The sequence below is a fragment of the Tympanuchus pallidicinctus genome, unplaced genomic scaffold, assembly GCF_026119805.1.
Source record: "Tympanuchus pallidicinctus isolate F22 unplaced genomic scaffold, pur_lepc_1.0 scaffold11, whole genome shotgun sequence".
Classification (NCBI taxonomy): domain Eukaryota; kingdom Metazoa; phylum Chordata; class Aves; order Galliformes; family Phasianidae; genus Tympanuchus; species Tympanuchus pallidicinctus.
Window position 1 is genome coordinate 18,120,470 of NW_026294627.1, and position 17,214 is coordinate 18,137,683.

At 41.4% G+C, this 17,214-nt stretch overlaps 1 protein-coding gene across 2 annotated transcripts in view; it reads right to left on the minus strand.

The window, feature by feature from the left end:
- The window catches only part of FLT1 (fms related receptor tyrosine kinase 1), a 103,364-nt gene that overhangs the window by 37,221 nt on the left and 48,929 nt on the right, over nucleotides 1-17,214 (minus strand). For both annotated transcript variants that reach the window (XM_052671411.1, XM_052671412.1), the window contains exons 11-13: nucleotides 14,812-14,926; nucleotides 6,148-6,256; nucleotides 526-813 (exon numbers count right to left, since the gene is read on the minus strand). In XM_052671411.1, the coding sequence (XP_052527371.1) occupies nucleotides 526-813; nucleotides 6,148-6,256; nucleotides 14,812-14,926 (512 nt within the window). The remainder of the gene's footprint in view (nucleotides 1-525; nucleotides 814-6,147; nucleotides 6,257-14,811; nucleotides 14,927-17,214) is intronic.

Below are 17,214 nucleotides of genomic sequence, written 5' to 3' on the forward strand. Positions count from 1 at the left end.
CAATCGCAAACTGAGTTGTGCTCATTCTGCGCATTAATGTTAACTTATTTAATGTCCGTGGTTGACTGAAAACAGCAGTTTTTAAAGTTAATCAGTTTATTCAGCTTTGACTTTTGACGAGGCCGATACCAAAGTGGAAGAAAAGATTGATCCAAAGTTTTCCTGATCACTCAGCAGGAGACAGCAAGAGAAAAAAGAACAATATGCAAAATGTAGCGCAGGGGATCTTCCAAACCCCAGCTTCCACGTGCTTTGTCAAAGCAGAAAATACCCGTCTGAACTCAACTGGAAGCTCACGCAAAGATTTTGTCTGCTATTCCTCCTACGTCCAACCCATGGGGGAATGTGCACCACCTCAGGGCCTGAAGGGTGGCAACAGCAATAAGAAATCAAGATGATATGAGACACCTGATACTGTTTAATGAGTCCTTTAATGTTTTACATTGCTTTGTGTTGTACAATCATTCCTTGTGCTCTTATATTTGAGGATCCGAGAGTAAACAGCCTTTTTGTTGCAGTGCTCACCTCTGATTGAAACGTCTTTCTTTTGAAGCACTTCTTTCCCCGTGAATATGTTCCTTGCTCGGCAGGTATAGGTGCCCGAGTGTGCCAGGGAAACATTCTTGATGGTCAGAGTGAGGGTGATGGAGTATTCCTTGAGGGCCTTTCTTGCTTTCGTTTGATTAGTGACTGTCCTCGGTAAAATCCAAGAAATGTCTTTGTACATGAATTTGTTGGCTGAACAGGACAATACCAGATTCTCTCCTTCAATGGGAACTTTTTCCAAACTTATGTGGAATCCACTTGGTACATCTGTCAAAAATCAAGAACACTTTTTAGATTATGTTAAGTGAATGAGCCAAAATTAACACGGCGTATATCACCCCCTTTATCAGAAAGTCTTTGAACTAATGAATGTCGTTGTCTTCCTGCTGAAGTCTCTCAGCTTTCCTTTCTCATGCTAGGCTCCAGCTTTTTGACAATTTGTCTTAGAGCTACAAGACACATGGGTTGGACATCATCTGGTGTAAACTGAAGCCGTTCTTGGAAGTACTGAGTTTGTATAAATGTTATGATAAGGCAAGACAGACTGGGGCAAGGTACCAAAAGGAGAATTATTTAAAGACAGCATGCTGGGACTATGAAAAAAGGGAGAAATTCCGGTCTCAGCTGCAGCTTGTGAACTGTGTAAGAGAAGATGAATCTCTAGATGATGAGAGAAAAATACTCCGGCTACCGTACTTATTTATGTTGTTCTCTCATTATTCACGAGTAGTAAGATAATTGATGTCAATTTCTTAAATATGCTTAAAATCTGGAGAAATCATGGAATATGTGGTTATATGCCTGAATTTCCCCCAAAATAGAGATATTTTCTTCCATGTACATAAAACACTTTGGCCACATGGCAGAAAAGCAGAGTCATTGCCCTCTGGCCTGACGGCCAGCTGGGTGTAGGCAGTATCAAGGCAAAGATCACTGTATTCTGACTTCTTGGCATTAAATGTAGGTGAATAATAGCTCTACCTGAGAGAAACCAAGAATCACTGCACCAACCATTTCCCAAGTGTGAGTATGACTTAAAATTAAGCACAGTTCACAGCAGACAGCTCAATTCATCCTACAGCTGAAAGAAATATCTTCGGTGAAGTCATGTGGGCAACTGCTTGTAAGATTTACATCACTTGGAGAAAGGTGCAGACCTGTGGGCATGCTGGTCACCTCCAGCACCTCTCCACTGAGCCTCATCCTTTGAGCAAGGCAGAGACATGCTGCAGGCGTAAGTGAAAGTAGAGGCAGGTTCCTGAGAGAAAACATTTCCAAGTTTTTCTCCTAGAATGCAACCTCTCCTGGTTTATTTGTAGCCAATATGCTGATAAAGTCATTTCCTTCTCCTTTCAGTGAAATCGGCTTTGGCCATTTTCAATTGTTCTCTCACTGCTAATTGCTACAGCACTTGGCTGTGAAATCGCCTTGAAATTGTAAGAACGGTTTTGTCTTTCATAAGGGAGAATTATGCCTTCTTTTCTTGTCTCGTAGAGCATGAACAGCTCAACACAAGCTTTGATTCAGCTCCATGCATGCAAGTGTCACTTCAGGCCTAATGTCACAGCAGCAGAGTGAAGACTAGGTCTCCAGTGAAGAACATCTCACACACTCTTTCAGCAACTTCTTTCACTGATTGACCAATCCACCAGAAAGCTTCTCCTGACTCTCTAAATCCCCTTATTGCAAATCGAGCTACCTTGTTTCCCCCAGGATCAACAGACATGATCTGCTCACCAGTGCCATTCATAGAGGCCTGGCATCACTAGCTCCCTTGATTACCTTTGTGTCCCTTTTCTGTACTAGGTACTAAGTATTAAAAATAGGAAAAATGAACTCCTGTGAATCAGGTACTGAAGATCTCTCTAGATGTCTTCCAGGGAGGTATGCATGTATGCAATCCAAGGACCATCCCAATGCAAGCAGAAATACAAAAACGTCATACTGTTTAAATCCTATGTGCTGAATTGTTCCTTTCATATTTCATTGGGATCCCCTTTTTACCACTCCCCATCAAACAAAACAACACAAATCTTTAAATTTAATGAACTTATAAATAAGTGATTATCATCAGCATCCTCTTTGTTATGGAAGAGCATGTGGACCAAGATTCTAGTCCCAGTTGAGTATATGTTGACTGAAAGTAGTAAGATAAACCTATTGCTGTAGAATAAAAAACATATTTAATATAAAGCATTAACATCCGCTTGAATACAGTTATTTTGTGTATGGGCAAAGGCTTACAGCCCATGGAGTGATGCAGGCACCTCCACAGGGCTATGCAACCCACCATCTTTGGATGAGTCAAATTCCAGAGATTCTGCTCTATCATTGGACCTTACTACTTCAGTTAGATGAAGTGAATTCTTTGCTTGATTGAACCATTGAGTTCAGAAGCACTTAAATTCAATCAAGGTGCAAAATTTTGGTTGTGCATAAGTGTTCTGATCCATAAAACTGCTGTATCTTAATCACATAATATCTGAAACTGTTCTGATATGTATTGGGAAAAGCAAGTTACTGGTTTGGAATGCTGCTAATTTTGGGCTTTTGCAGATGCCAGCGCTCAGAAAAGAGCTAAGAAGTATCAAGCAAAACTCTAAAGATGAAATTAAAGATCCCCTGGGTCTGAGGCAAATGAACTACTTTCAACATAAAAGGATAGTATGCCAGCATAACAATACAGTTGCAACTACTTCCACGTTGTCAGGTCTGGAACATTTCCTAGATGTGTCTTCTGTGAAGAAAGACTATTTTCTGAATAAATCTAAGGACAAAGGCGAATGCACAGGATTCCAAGAGAATAATTTGTTTAAAGGCTACGAGCACCCTAATATATGACACCTCTCACCAATTGTTACAGACTCAGGCTAGCTAAATAACGTGGCAGGGAATAATGTAAAACGGCTTTATTTACTTTAGTGATTTGAAGCTTCCTGTGGAAATAGCTCCCAGGTTTCCTGATGGAAGATTTTGTTTATCTTTGCCAAGCACCATCAGGAATCTCAAAATAAAATGCGCTTAGTGACATTGGGAAACCAGGGAGATAAGGCTGAGCTGTTCCTGTTTTACCCTGTATAACTGCAAACACACCCATGAGCCTGCTGCGTGCCAGCAAAACAGCCCAAAATGTAGGGAAAGGGGCAGGCTGGAGGGAAGGGGGCTAACACAGCTGAATTTGGTATAAAGGTGTTGTTGCAGAGATTGTTTCAGCATCAACAAGCAGGAGAGCTCAGAAATCATCTTTCCGTATCACTTGCATGCAAGACTCACAGCTGCTTTTGTACCCCAAACACAGGTTTAGGATTAGAATCAGGTTAGTGTGCCAACACCCCAAAAATGCCCTTCATCTGATAAAAGCCAAAGGAAAGGAAAGCTACCAAGAGCCCTGGACTTCATGCCCTATACCCTCAGGCACAGACTGGAAAAATATACCACCCTCACATCTTCTGGAAAGACACATGCAAGTCCAGAAATAATGAGAAATGTACATTAATTTTAAAACAAGGGCTTTTTTTTACTTGGTCCCCTTTGCTACACTTTCTTGCACTAAACTCCTCACATTTGTCTTCTCATAAAGGGGCTGACAGTGCAGAACTAGGCCTGCTGGGATGGTCTCTGTCTTCCCACTGCCTTCCCAGCAGTCTTGACCTGTTGGGAAGAGATCGCTCACGACCCCACAGCTGCTCCACTGGAGCGTTTCCTGTTCCTTAAGACAAGGCCTGAGTGTGATTGCCTCCAAGAAATGGGAGTCTTCCTGTCTCTCTCTACTCTCTGGGATCCTTTCTGGCTTGTTCCTCAGCAGCTCCTCCTCCTATAAGGGATTGTCTTTTCTGTTTAGACACTTTCTCCACTTGCACTCAGTTTTGTGTGGCTCAGGCTGGCTTCATATGGCGCCAGCAGTTCCAACAGCATGAGATAAAATAACCCCAGGCTGTCACCCAAGACCCAAAATATTGGTTTTGAACTCATCAGAAGTAAATACTCTGTGGTGTCTTCCCATTTCTTTCACACCCAGCACTATTTGGGCTCATGATTAGAATTCCCTCGCTATGTATTTCAGTGAATTTTGGAGAAATTACTCATTTGTTTCCTTGAAGTGAAACACAAGCAGTCTGGTTTCAGCCTGACAGAGGAGAATTATGATTATACCACACAATCAACTGATGCACTATGTGCACAGAAGAATGAGTCTAACTTCATTCTTGTAAGAACAACACAGCAGCATTGTTTAAATAAGCTGCCTTCAATCAGCACAACTGAGCATCAGCAGATGAGCAGGACTTTGCATGTCTCACAGCTTATGTTGCTTAGCTCCAAGAACTCAAAGGAAAAATGCTTTTCAGCATCACCATCCTATATAAAAAGATTGCCACCAGTCAAGCTGTTAAGAGTTTCCAAGCTGAGAAACCACTTCTCTTCATGCCAGCCAATGCCAGAGCCTTCAAAGGGAAGTCTTAATATTCTGCATGCTCTCATGCAAGCTCTGGTATCAAAGAGAAAGATTTCTTTCAGTCCCTGGTCAAGATCTGAAAATGTGAGATCTAGGAAGGGAAACTAACCCATCTAACTCATGCCACAACACTAAAATGTCTCATACAGTCATCATAACTTTGAAAGGGAGATCTGCATATTGCAAATCAAAATTCAGCTTTATTTGGTTCCAGGGTCTTCCATGTGACATTTTGAAGACTGATAATTAAGAGCTAGAGAAGTTCATATTCATTATCTTGCACATTCAATGCGCAACAACCTCAGTGAGTGACTCTCAGCCACTGCTCAAAGTTATGTGCAAAGTCCTCACTCGAAGCTGAAAATACAGCTCAAACAGCATGTTAATTTAGGAACAATTATGTGTCAATATGTACTATTACAGCCAAAACACTTCAGAAACAAAGTTTTTGGTTCACAAAATGAGTGTGGGGATGTTGCCATATTTCTGAATGGATTACATTACTTTAATGACCTATCTTGGGAACTGTCATTAGATGAAGTGCTCTATGAACTACTACCGTTTTGTAATAAAATATTACGTAAATAAAATATTTCACTAGAAAACAAATCCTTCTTGATGGCATCTGCAAACATCATGGTGCTAAATCACGCAGTAGTTACTCTCTTAAAATCACAAGGTTTTTTTCCCAGTAATTCCTGATGTCAAATAATTTCAGTTTGTTTCCAAAACTGCAAATTCTTATATAGTGATAGGTCAAAAAAAAAGGAACCATGCTAACATGATGAGTCTTAGTATCATGACCAAGACTACTTCCAAGACTGTGTCTCAGAAGAAGGCCTACTAGGTGAAAATGCGCTGGCATTGCATGTTTGGAGTGACTGCAGAGACTAGGTGATTTAAAAGGAGGAATTACAGGTTGCTATATTTGGGAGCAATTCGTGTCATGCAAGGATACTTGTTGAAGGCATGAGTCATTTACCAAATTTGGTGCCTTTCTTACAAATTCAAACCAGCTGCTGTCACAAACGCTTCCCAGGGACACCAATAAGCATGGGATAAGTTTACAAATGCAATATATTGCAACAATACTCAGGCATTTGAAAAATCCATCACAAATATAACCATAGGACCAGAGTAGATCATACCTGTTACAAGAAAGCTGACATTTCTTTCGGCTTTTCCTACTTTGTTGGATGCCACGCAGCTGTAGATTCCAGAAGATTTGGCTTCAGCTACAACAAGAGTGCTAGCAGTCTGCAAAAAAATAGAAGATATTCAGCTTTCATTGGATCAGGAGCTTGGTTAAAGCTTCCCCTCTCATTTTCCTAAGGTGACAGTCCTATTTCAGTCTTTCCATTCATTATGTGACAGATGCCACTGAAGATATTTAACAAAGAATAAAGTTTCGAAAGAATAATAGGAAACTCTCCTTGAGAGGCAATTATATTATCAGAGCTGTCATAGCCAAAAATCTTTGAATTTCTTACAGGTTGATTTATCTCTTGCTGCTAATGTGATGATAAGCCTCAAAAGATGAAGAGTGACACAGATGGGTTGCCCAAGGAGATGACCACCCTGTAGGCCAGCCAGACTGCAAAGGGAATGGATGGGGAGTGCTTCAGGCAGTTCAATAATGCTGGAAAAAAAGTTTAGCACTCCATGTATTTCATTTCTCTTTCGTTTTCTCTTGTAAGTGTTAGATGAGAAATGACATGGGAAAAGAGAAGTTTACTCATTCTCTTTTGGACTTTCTCCTATTCTTGGACTTTGTGTTTCTAATACTGAGTAGTAATACATTGCATCCCTTTACATTATGTTCTAGCACCATCTTAAGAGCTTGGCATACTACATATTTTCATGAAGTGATATATATATCATTTACAAGATGAGACCTTGGGAGGCCAGGGGATGATAACTGACGTGCCTTTAGAAAAAAAACATTGTAACAATAAGAGTTATACCTTCAGGATGATGGAAAGCCACGGTCTAATGTCTTGGGCACTGAGTGAGAGAAGAAAGTTATGCACAGACAACCGAGGTGTCAGCCTGATATGGAGCTGAGACAGGGGGCATGCACTGGTGGGTCAGCAGTAGAACATGCTCTCAGATACAATAGCAGCTTAAGTTTCTGTCTACTTCCACTTCAGTTCTTCCATAAAACATACTTTGACTGGAGTAATGAGAAAAACTGGGATTGAGACAAAAAGAATTTGTGTGGCAGTGGAATCCTGTTGTCTGGAATTATTTATCTTTTCTAAAAGTATTCAAAGTAATTTTTGGTACAATTAATACATTCTTTCAAGATTGTCTGATTGGGGGGTTCAGAGGCAAGCACAAGATAATAAGTCAGTGCTAAACAAGGAGTTATCTTTGTTTTTACATAAGCTCTGGCTGAGCATTTGCCTGCTTCCTTGTCTCCTACTCTGAGACTTCATGGCAATCCCCAAAGTCGTTACTGTATCCCTAAATAATGTAGACTTTCTGGTTTCCAAACATCCTTTGGTGGAAAGAGTCTGCTGCTTTTCCTCTTATGCAAGCAAACATAGTGAAGTCAAGTTGTTTGATTTTGGCTAGGTTGTTTATTTTAGAAAACTGCCTTATCCCACTTCAAAACTATTGACGTTAATGGCACCTCTACACTAAGCTGTCTCAATGGCCACCTACCCATCCACTACTAAACAGCATCTCATTTCCACCTAAAACTTTTCTAACTTACATTTTTGGCTCTTCTGAAAGAAGCTCAGTAATAACAGATATATAATTATAGCCCTTAAAAAAAAAAAGATGCTGTTTTGCTAAATTCAGTAGGCTGACCTCTTCAAATTCCTAATTATAAAGCATGGGTCCAGCCCTGTCTGTATTTTGTCGTTCTCTTTCAATTCCTTCCAATTTTTAAACATCATCTCATACAGTGTGGACGCAGGACCCAGAGGCAGGATTACTGCAGTCATTTCATCAATGCTGATGAAATGGTGCCGAAAAGAAAGTTCCATAACCTATGCCAGATGGTTAACATGGATGGCTAAAAGCTGCTTTTGCCATCCCAGTCTTTCCACAACAAAATCAGCCTTTCTAGTGTCACTTGGTGCTACCTCTGAACCCCTTTGCCCAGGTAGCAATGATCTGTGACCCAAAACAACACTGAAGGAGAATGAGACTTTCCATCTCTGACTCCAGGGCACCTGTCTTGATCCTTCTACAAACAGAACCAAAATGTTTCTGTGACTGGAATATGCGAGACAACTACTCCTCCCACAAGTACTTCAAAGTAGTGGATTTTTAGGGTAGCATCAAACTGTATTTTGTCCTAACATTATCAGGTCTTAGTTTTTTAATGAAAAAAATACTTGTTTTATCTGAGTTTTGCTGCTCTATTCCACACCTTTGTGATCATTACTTCTATGATGTTCAGAACGACACTTGCAATCAAGTCGTATTGTTACTGTATAGACTATAGTTACTGGCTAGACTGCTCATAGATTATGCCTTTTCTTGTATATTAAAAGACTTTACAGGACATTTCTAGGCACTAAAATGCAGTTATTTAAACTGCTACCTTGTTCCTAATGTTATTTTGGATTTGACTAACTTACATTGTCCCAAATACTGCTCTGGGACAGGCTAAGGATCACTCCCATGATCTTTGGAGAGCAAGGGAGACAAATGTTTTGAACGCAGTCCTTAGCGCCATACCAATGCTATGTTTACTCGAGTAATACAGAGATAGCCGTAGCGTCTAGCAAAAGCAATAGTGACTTTGCAACAAAACAGGGTATTTTAGAGACAAAATGTCTCTGCATAAATCTTCTAGTTTATAAATAAGTCATAAGGATAAGATAACATCTGTTTAAACAGGTTGTGAGCCCTCCAGTGGTGCAGTCTGTGTTCTGCATTGTGGATGCCAGCCAAAACCCACCCGAGAAGCAGTGTATACAAAACTAAGCCTGGCACGCTGTTGTTTATTGAGTAATTATGGTTCTTAGGTCAGCCTGTGCTGCGTAGTTTTCCTATGCAGCTATTGCTGCAAAAGGAGTGAGATACAAATTTTTGCAGCTCTGTATTGCCTAGCTTTCCAACAAAGTTTCAAGCCATGGTTTTGCAACCACACTATATACAGAAAATCAGAACTGCTTGCCGTGATCAGAGTGCAGCAAAGGCTCCCTGGCATGCTTGACACATTGAATCTGCTCATCTGCCCACAAGCCTTATTTACCACCAAAGTTTTGATCTCTTCTTCCTGCACGCATCTCAGCTGAAGCACCATGCTACACGCTCAGTTCAGAGCCAGGGGCTGGGGAAATGAATCACACAGTGCTGCTGCATTTGCCAACAAATGAAAGAGTTATATAGCAGAAAGCCTGAGATGGAAGAGGAAATTACAGATCTATTTGTGGTAGAAACTATTGAGAAAAAGACCTCAGAAGTCATTGCAAAGCAAGAGGATGATTGTTGTGGTTGGACCACACTGGTCTGGTCTTTCCCCTAGTGTGCCTGCTTGAATTTCTCTCTTCCCATATACCTTAAGTAGAGGATTCCGACAGCTCCAGCTGATGACAGTGGAGCGAGTGGAAGTTTCAGCAAACAATAAGTAGCCTTACTCTTTCCTTACTCCTAGAAGGCCTCTGCAGACACATGCATATACATGCTCCATTCAGAGATTGTTTTGCTAACTTCTCTGAATGCTCATACAACTAAAAGGCAAAATATCCTTTCAGCATTGAGCAGGTTAGTGCAAGTCTGACAAACACTGTTGATTCCCTTCTAGTTGTGCTTTTAAGAAAACACATTCATTGAAAAAGTAGGTTTATTTCCTACATATATGCTCTCCTTATCCCATTGGATTTATCTTTAGATAAAAGGATAATACTTAGGAAGATACATGTTGAAATATTGGCAGGACACCACTGGCTTCTTCTGCTTATGACAAAGTCATATCATCTGTGTGCCTTGTGCTGGAAAGAAGCATCAGTGCAAAACATCTGGATACATGCTTCACTTTCGGAACCACCACTATGTCCACAGAGTAAACACTAAAATGTCTACAATAGCAGGACATGAATGTGTGCAGATAAGCACTTTCTTCCCCTTGAGTCAGACAGGTAAATCACTGCCGTTTAACAGCAGAGCTTCAGTTTCCCGCTGCATCACATTGCACTGTTGGGCAGGCTGAGACTGAGTTCTTCCATCTGACCCGTAGGGAGATCATGATACAGATGGCTACAGATCCACAGGTACCTCCTACTCTCCTTTAAGGGCCTATGTTGAGTAAAATTGTGCTTCCTGCCTTCCTTATGCACCGAGGGGATGCGTTTCAGCAGGGAGATGCAGCTCAGCAGAGGCTCAGCAGAGCTCAGCAGAGGCTAAGTTCTCCTGGTTTTCATCTCACCAAGCTCTTGGCTCAGCTGTCACCTTTAAGACTTCTTTTTTAAAGTGTTGACAGCAATTCTAGTAGCACTCAGGAAGGCCCCAAGAAAAGTTACAGTGTGCTGAAAGGGAGGCAGGCTGTGTTCCCAGCACTATCCTTAGCCTGGCTTCCTAGGAAGTTCACACTGTTTGCCCATCTCTGTGCAAGTTCTTTATCCTCAGCAATGTCCCATTTGCAGCCAAAATAGGCAGATAAACTCATGAGACTTCATGAGTGTTTCATGAAAACCATCTGTCTGTAAATGAGGAAGACCAAAATGAGTGCTGTTTCAATGAGCTATTCAGCTCATTGTGTGCCATTTAGCCAGCCCACATGGATGTGCTGGCCAGTCAGCTGGAATATCCAGGGACTCAAGTCAGTCACAGTATAAGCTTTCTTGTCTCATCTGTAAGATGAAGACATTGGAGAGGGAGGCTTAGGACTTGGCATAGAAGATGCTAGAGAGATGGACTAGTCCATATATTCCACGGCCACAGTTTTTTATCAGGTCCAAAAGGGATTGAACTCCCCCCACCTTTGTGTTGGACTGTCACACTTTCTGAAATTACCCACAGTCAGCATATGGGTGGATGATCCATCACTGTCAGCCAAACTAAAGGTGGACAAGAAAGAGCCTAATTTTGATCTTACAGAACCTTCCTACAGGGTCATTACTTTCCATTTTCCCTTAAGTCTGGTGGCTTTTTCACTTACAGAGGATTGGACCACTAAAAATGTGGGTCAGTAAAGTATTAATGCAGTGGAAAAAAAGACCATACATATAAATATATGCCTGATAAAACACAATTTCATGTATTAGTATTGTTTACACACACTTGCCCTTCAATCTACTATCTCCTTCTGTTGATATTCTCATCCTTTCTTCTTGACCAACATGTACTTTCATTCATCTGTACACACCTTTCTGGCCCTCTTCTGTACACTCTGCATCCCCAGGATCTTTGTACAGTCCCTCCTACAGCCCTCTGTGCAAGGAGTACTGCCTCTGTCTTTTAAAGCTTTTGATAAACCAATATGTGGTCTTCCCAATGCCTGCCCAGAGAGGGCATGTATGTACGGCAGAGTTATCAATGAGTGCCTGAGCTCTTTGTATCTCATTGTTGTAGGTCATTTACACTTGGTATTATTACAAACCACAGATGCTAAGAATAATAATGACCAGTACTAGCCCTGAGCTACAGGTAGGAGCAAACTTTGATCAAGAACACTGAGAAGTGATGGCTTTTAGTAGCTGAATGACAAAAGAGAGTCTGTGATCTGCTTACAAGCCAAGAATAGCTCAGTTTTGTAGGAAGTTGCTGATAATGTCCAACAAAATGAGAATGAAAACTTTGGGTGGGGGAATCAAATCAAGAGTTGTTTTATGATTAAGTATTATGACTTCTGTTACAAACTTTTTCCATTATACCACTTGAGTTTCTCAATGTCTGTTTAGAAAGGCTTCAACGGAAATGTTACTAAAACACAGTTGTCACGGTTTCTCTCTGTCACCAGAAGACAAGCTCAGGGCAGGCTTCCTGCATTACTTTAACCATACAGACACAGGGTTTGAGGTTTTTCTAACTTTAAAAATATACTTGTGGCTACCTTGATAGCCGCAGACAAACAAAACAACCAATCAACCTACTACCACAAAAGGCCAAGCTTTCAGAGGGACTTGGGTGTTTTACATACAGGAAACAAAGGAACTGGTACAAGGACTTTGACTAAGGCAAAAACAGCTACCTTAAGAGCTAAAAGAATCCTTGTGAGCATTCCTCATTCATCTCTTCCCTTGATCACAATAATATCCTGTGGTCATCCCCATTTCTGCTTTCATGCTAACCCAGAAGTGCCATTTTTTGAGTCTCCCCATCAACTTCCTACTGCTTTGTCTCCTACTACTTTGTTGTTTCCATTGAGTTTGAGATTTTTTTACCATGCTTGCTATGCTTGGATGTGGAAGCGGGGTAGACACTGTTTAGATAGCAGGACTCCATTGATGTGGAAGTGCCTTGGAGAGCTGTTCTTAGCTGTTTGCAGTAGCAGAACTACTTGCAGTCACACTTCATCAGAGCCAGACACTTGTGATGACGTGCTGGATTCAATGAGCACAGTGCTATTAACAGTTTTACAATATTCCAGCCCATCAGGAAGGGTTTTGTCTGGACTGTGTCCCTTTGAATTTGCTTTGGGAGACCAAGAATGAATCTTGGCCTGCAAAGAGTGAAAGCTATAGACTCTCACAGAGAAAGAAAAATATCCTGGATGCTCTAGAGCAGCTGTGTGCACACAAATCATGCAACTTATTTTGGCCAGGAACCCAGGCTTAGAGAGCATTTTCTACTTACAATAGCAGTCCAGCTGTGCCTGGAAAGCTATGGAGGAGCAACAGAAATGAAGAAACCTTTGAAACGCAATTCTCAGAAGTGGAGAGAATTCACTTCAAGCTAAATATTTGAAAACTTCAGATGATGTGCACATTTCTAGCAAAGATGTCATGCAAACCAGAAGACTGGCAGAAGCCTCTATCTGCAAGCTACATTCTTCTGAACAGCGCTGCAACCAGGAAAGCTTGAAATATCTGGGAAAAGAGATTATTTCACTAACCTCCCTTTCCTCACAGGGATCAGAAGGGATAAAGCAATGCAAGATGGGCCTTACTTAGATGAACTAAACAGAATAAGATGAGGAAAAATAAGGAGAACTGCTATGTTTCGCTGTAAAACTTAGCACGTAACACATGCAGATATCATCTCTTCATTCATTTCTGGACAGATATAAAAAAAATTGGGACCGCTTGCCAAAGACTTCAAACAAAACCTGCAGCTCTGCCACAAGGACCCATTATTAGCATCTTCCTCCAGGGAGGAATTTATTTGCTGTTGACTGGAAGCTGGTCTGCCATTTCAGCCACTCCTCTTCTGCTGTCTTCAAAACACGCAGCACACAAGGAGAATGGTTGTTAGATCCTGTAAGCAGAAGCTACCTAGAACCCTTCTGGGAAATTACTTGTTCTCATGAGTTTTTGTTCATCATTCCCCCTTTGGAATAGGCTCTGTCTTCCCATGCCACAAATGATTTCCCTTTCCTCTTGCAAATCTCTCCTTCTGTGTCAGTATTCATGTGCTTTCCTACAATAGTATCCCCCAGGAAGCCATTTACTCCCATCTTTGCCTTGATCTTTAAGCATATAGAGGGTGCCAACTAAATAGAGCAAATGCCTCACTAGGATCCAGCATATTCCTGTGCACTGGAACTGTGCCATGAACACCTGTGTACTGCCTTAATAATACAACAGCAGGAGAAAATTCAGTCCCAAGCACGAATCTTGGCTGTGTTCAAAGCCCTATTTATTCCACGGTGTGTGAAAGGGCCTTGGTGTGAGATTAATTATGATTTATATCCATTTTCACATGCAGAAGACTGAAAGAAGACATAAAGGAAAGAACACCTACATCCCCAGTGTCCCTAGAATTATGAAAAGTTTTTCGGTATCCTTGGAAATAACGATTCTAGCATAGGGTAGGCTTTCAGATTTATAATTTCATCAGCTGCTCCTGCCTCAGACCAAGCCAATCGGTGAACAGCAGAGGCTGTGAATGTGACACAGCGTTGTGCACCAACTCCTGAGCTCCTGTGTGACAAAGGCAGCCCAACCACATCAAACCAGCATCATGCCTAGCCAAGAAAAGTTCATCTGATTAGGGCATCCTCCAGGAAAAGATGTTGATTTAAAGGTTTTGGCTGATTGAGAATTCTTCATGAACTCTCAAAAGCATGACTATCTCAATCCTCCGTCAGAAGTGCCTGTCCCTCCCTATGCCTCATTGTGCTTGGCCTGGGCTTGACACCTAACAATGGACAGTTAATGCAGATGGGGTGCAACCCACCATGCAGTCTCTGAATGAGATCTCTCTTAAACTTTGTTTCTGTAATCTGGATTCATTTGTTCCTTTAAAATTTTCATTGCAAGACTTGGTCTTCTAATAACCCAGCACCACATCTGTGAATAAACTTTCAAATGAGAGTAAATAGTTTTACTCTCATAGGAAAAACAACAGGAAATTGTGAAATGGCACGAAATGAAGCAACGACGGCCTGAAGCCCTGCCTCTCTCCTCCTGAGGTGCCCGGCATGCTGCAGGCCAGCTCTAAGTAAGCTGAATATATATTTTTAATTACACCACTTACCTTAATAGGACTGCACGCAGGGAAGTACATCTCTGCATCTCAGCATATAGATAACAAACCTCTGTCTTTACAAATGTGGGAATTATTTGCATCTACACAGGTTTTCAGATCTGAACAACATAAAAATACTGGCTTCCCCACTGTTATCTCAACAACATTTAAAAAACAGCTTCAGCTAACACAGAGAGATTATTTGCACCTAGGAATCATACCTTGTTTTTGCCCTCTATGATGGCTGTTCGCTCAATGATGCTCTGGATCCTGTTTCCTACGTTGCTCCCAGTTTTCAGGTTGAAAGATCCATCAGTGTGAGAGCAAAAGCCACGTCTGAAGACAAAAAAAAAAAAAAAAAAAAAAAGGAGAGATTTCACTGATAAATCTCAGAATGCACAAGCAAAAACTTTTCTTCTAGGAACAAAAATCATCTGAGGAAATTGCATGTGCTGCGATCAGCAGGTAAGGAGAACTACAAAGTCTTGATGCTCAAAGCCAGACCATTGGCTTTATTTCCACAGCTGCCCCCAGAACACTGAATTTTTGGAGTCTGTGTTAACATTTCATCCACTGTGGACCGAGAGGTCAGAATTTGCAATTGCAGCCTAATTACTGGACTGTGTGAATCCTATAATTAGGACTCCAATGCCCCTAACTTGTCAGTCATTATCATGGTTTAGGCTTGTCTTCAAACTTGAGTTTATATTGTTTTCAGTCCTAAGCTTAAGACAACATGTATCTGTTTCAAGATCCATTCCATAATGTATTGGTTGTTATTTGTGCTCTTGAAGCCCAAAAGCCAACATCTTGGGCTGCATCAAAGGAGGACTGGACAAAAGGAAAAGGGAAGGGATTGTCTCCTTCTACTCTGCCCTTGTGAAGTTCCATCTGGAGGTACCGTGTCCAAGCCTGGGGTGTCATGCTCAAGAAGGATGCAGAGCTGTTGGAATGAGTTCAGGAGGAGGACATGAAGAAGCTCAGAGGGCTGGAGCACCTCTCCTATAAAGAAAGGTTGAGGGACTTGGGGCTATTCAGCTTGGAGAAGAGAAAACCCTGGCAAGACCTTATTGTGGCCTTCCAGTACTTGAAGGGAGCTTACAAGCAGGAGGTAAACCAACATTTTACACAGTCTGATAGTGACAGGACAAGGGGGAATGAAACTAAAAGAGGGGGAATTTAGGTTAGATGATAGGAAGAAATTTTTTAGTAAGTGGTGAGGCATTGGCACAGGTTGCCCAGAGAAGCTGTGGATGCCCCAGCCCTGGAGGCATTCAGGGCCAGGTTGGATGGGTACACGTGCATTCTGATCTGGTGGCTGGCAGCTCTACACGTGGCACGCAGTTGTAAATAGATGATCTTAAGGTCCTCTCCAACCTAAGCCATTCCATGATTCTATGATTTAACATGTGTAGGTTTTTATCATTATCCTGAAAAATAATGTATTTTCTCAGTTTTGTTTGTTTTCTGCCCCATCCCTGGAGGCAGGGCCAGGCTGGATGTGGCTCTAGGCAGCCTGGTCTAGTGGTTGGTGACCCTGCACATGGCAGGGAGGTTGGAATTATGTGATCACTGTGGTCCTTTTCAACCCAGGCCATTCCACGATTCTAAGATTCTATGATTCTATGATTTTTTTTTTTTTCTTTTTCTTTGTGCAGTGAAATGGCATATAATCAGAACACTCAGGTGTGGTTGTGGTAGAGCTAACATGTTTCCCAAAGCCTAACTCAGTACACACATAAACAAGCACACAGGAATGGTTCTTACATTCTGTCCATCCCTATTCTTTGAGGATACTGAGTTTTGCTTTTCATCCATCATTTAGATATTGCTTGTTCAACTCAAGCATCAACAGAGGAGTTAAACTGTCCATCAGGGTCAAGCTCTCTCAAACAGTGTTTCTCTGGATTTCCCTCCATATGACAGATGAGTACAGTATCCATAATCAAGTAGTTCCGATGTGTGTCAGTGGTGAAAGGCTGCTGACTGCATCACAGCAACTGATGCAATCCTGACTAAAGAATGAGGTTTATTTCCTTTCAGTCAACTGTGTAGTTTGCTTGAACTTTTGTGCTGTTTACAGTATCAGTAAGACAAAGACTTTACACGCTGTCTTTAATCGTGCAGCGTTGAGTCAAAGCAGAGCGTTGAGTGTAAGCAGATACTGCAGCTTAAAGAAAAAATGACATGTAAACTAATTTAGAATGTAATCATTAGCACAAATATATGATAGTGTGCCCAAATTCCTTAATATGCATTGAGAGTCTCAATGAGCTAAAAAAGCCAAAAACCAGGAGCAGGTCATGGTCATCCATGCATGGAGAGAGAACAAGGAGCAATAGCATGGGAAGGAAGCCCGAGCTATACAGCCACTTCTTCAGGCTTTGGCTTGAAGGCCAACTCCTAATACATGGTTGTTGAGGACAGGGTGGATGGAAGAGAGCTGCATTAGGACAGCCGATGTATTCAAATGAGAAAAAAACAAAAAAAAACCAAAAAAACTTGACATTTACTCAGAAAAGTAGTTGCCATTTACTTTGCACATTTAACTATTTAAGAAGTCTGTTTTTATAACAAGACTTGAACACAGGTGGTATTGGTAGTATTAGCCAATAAAGTTCCAT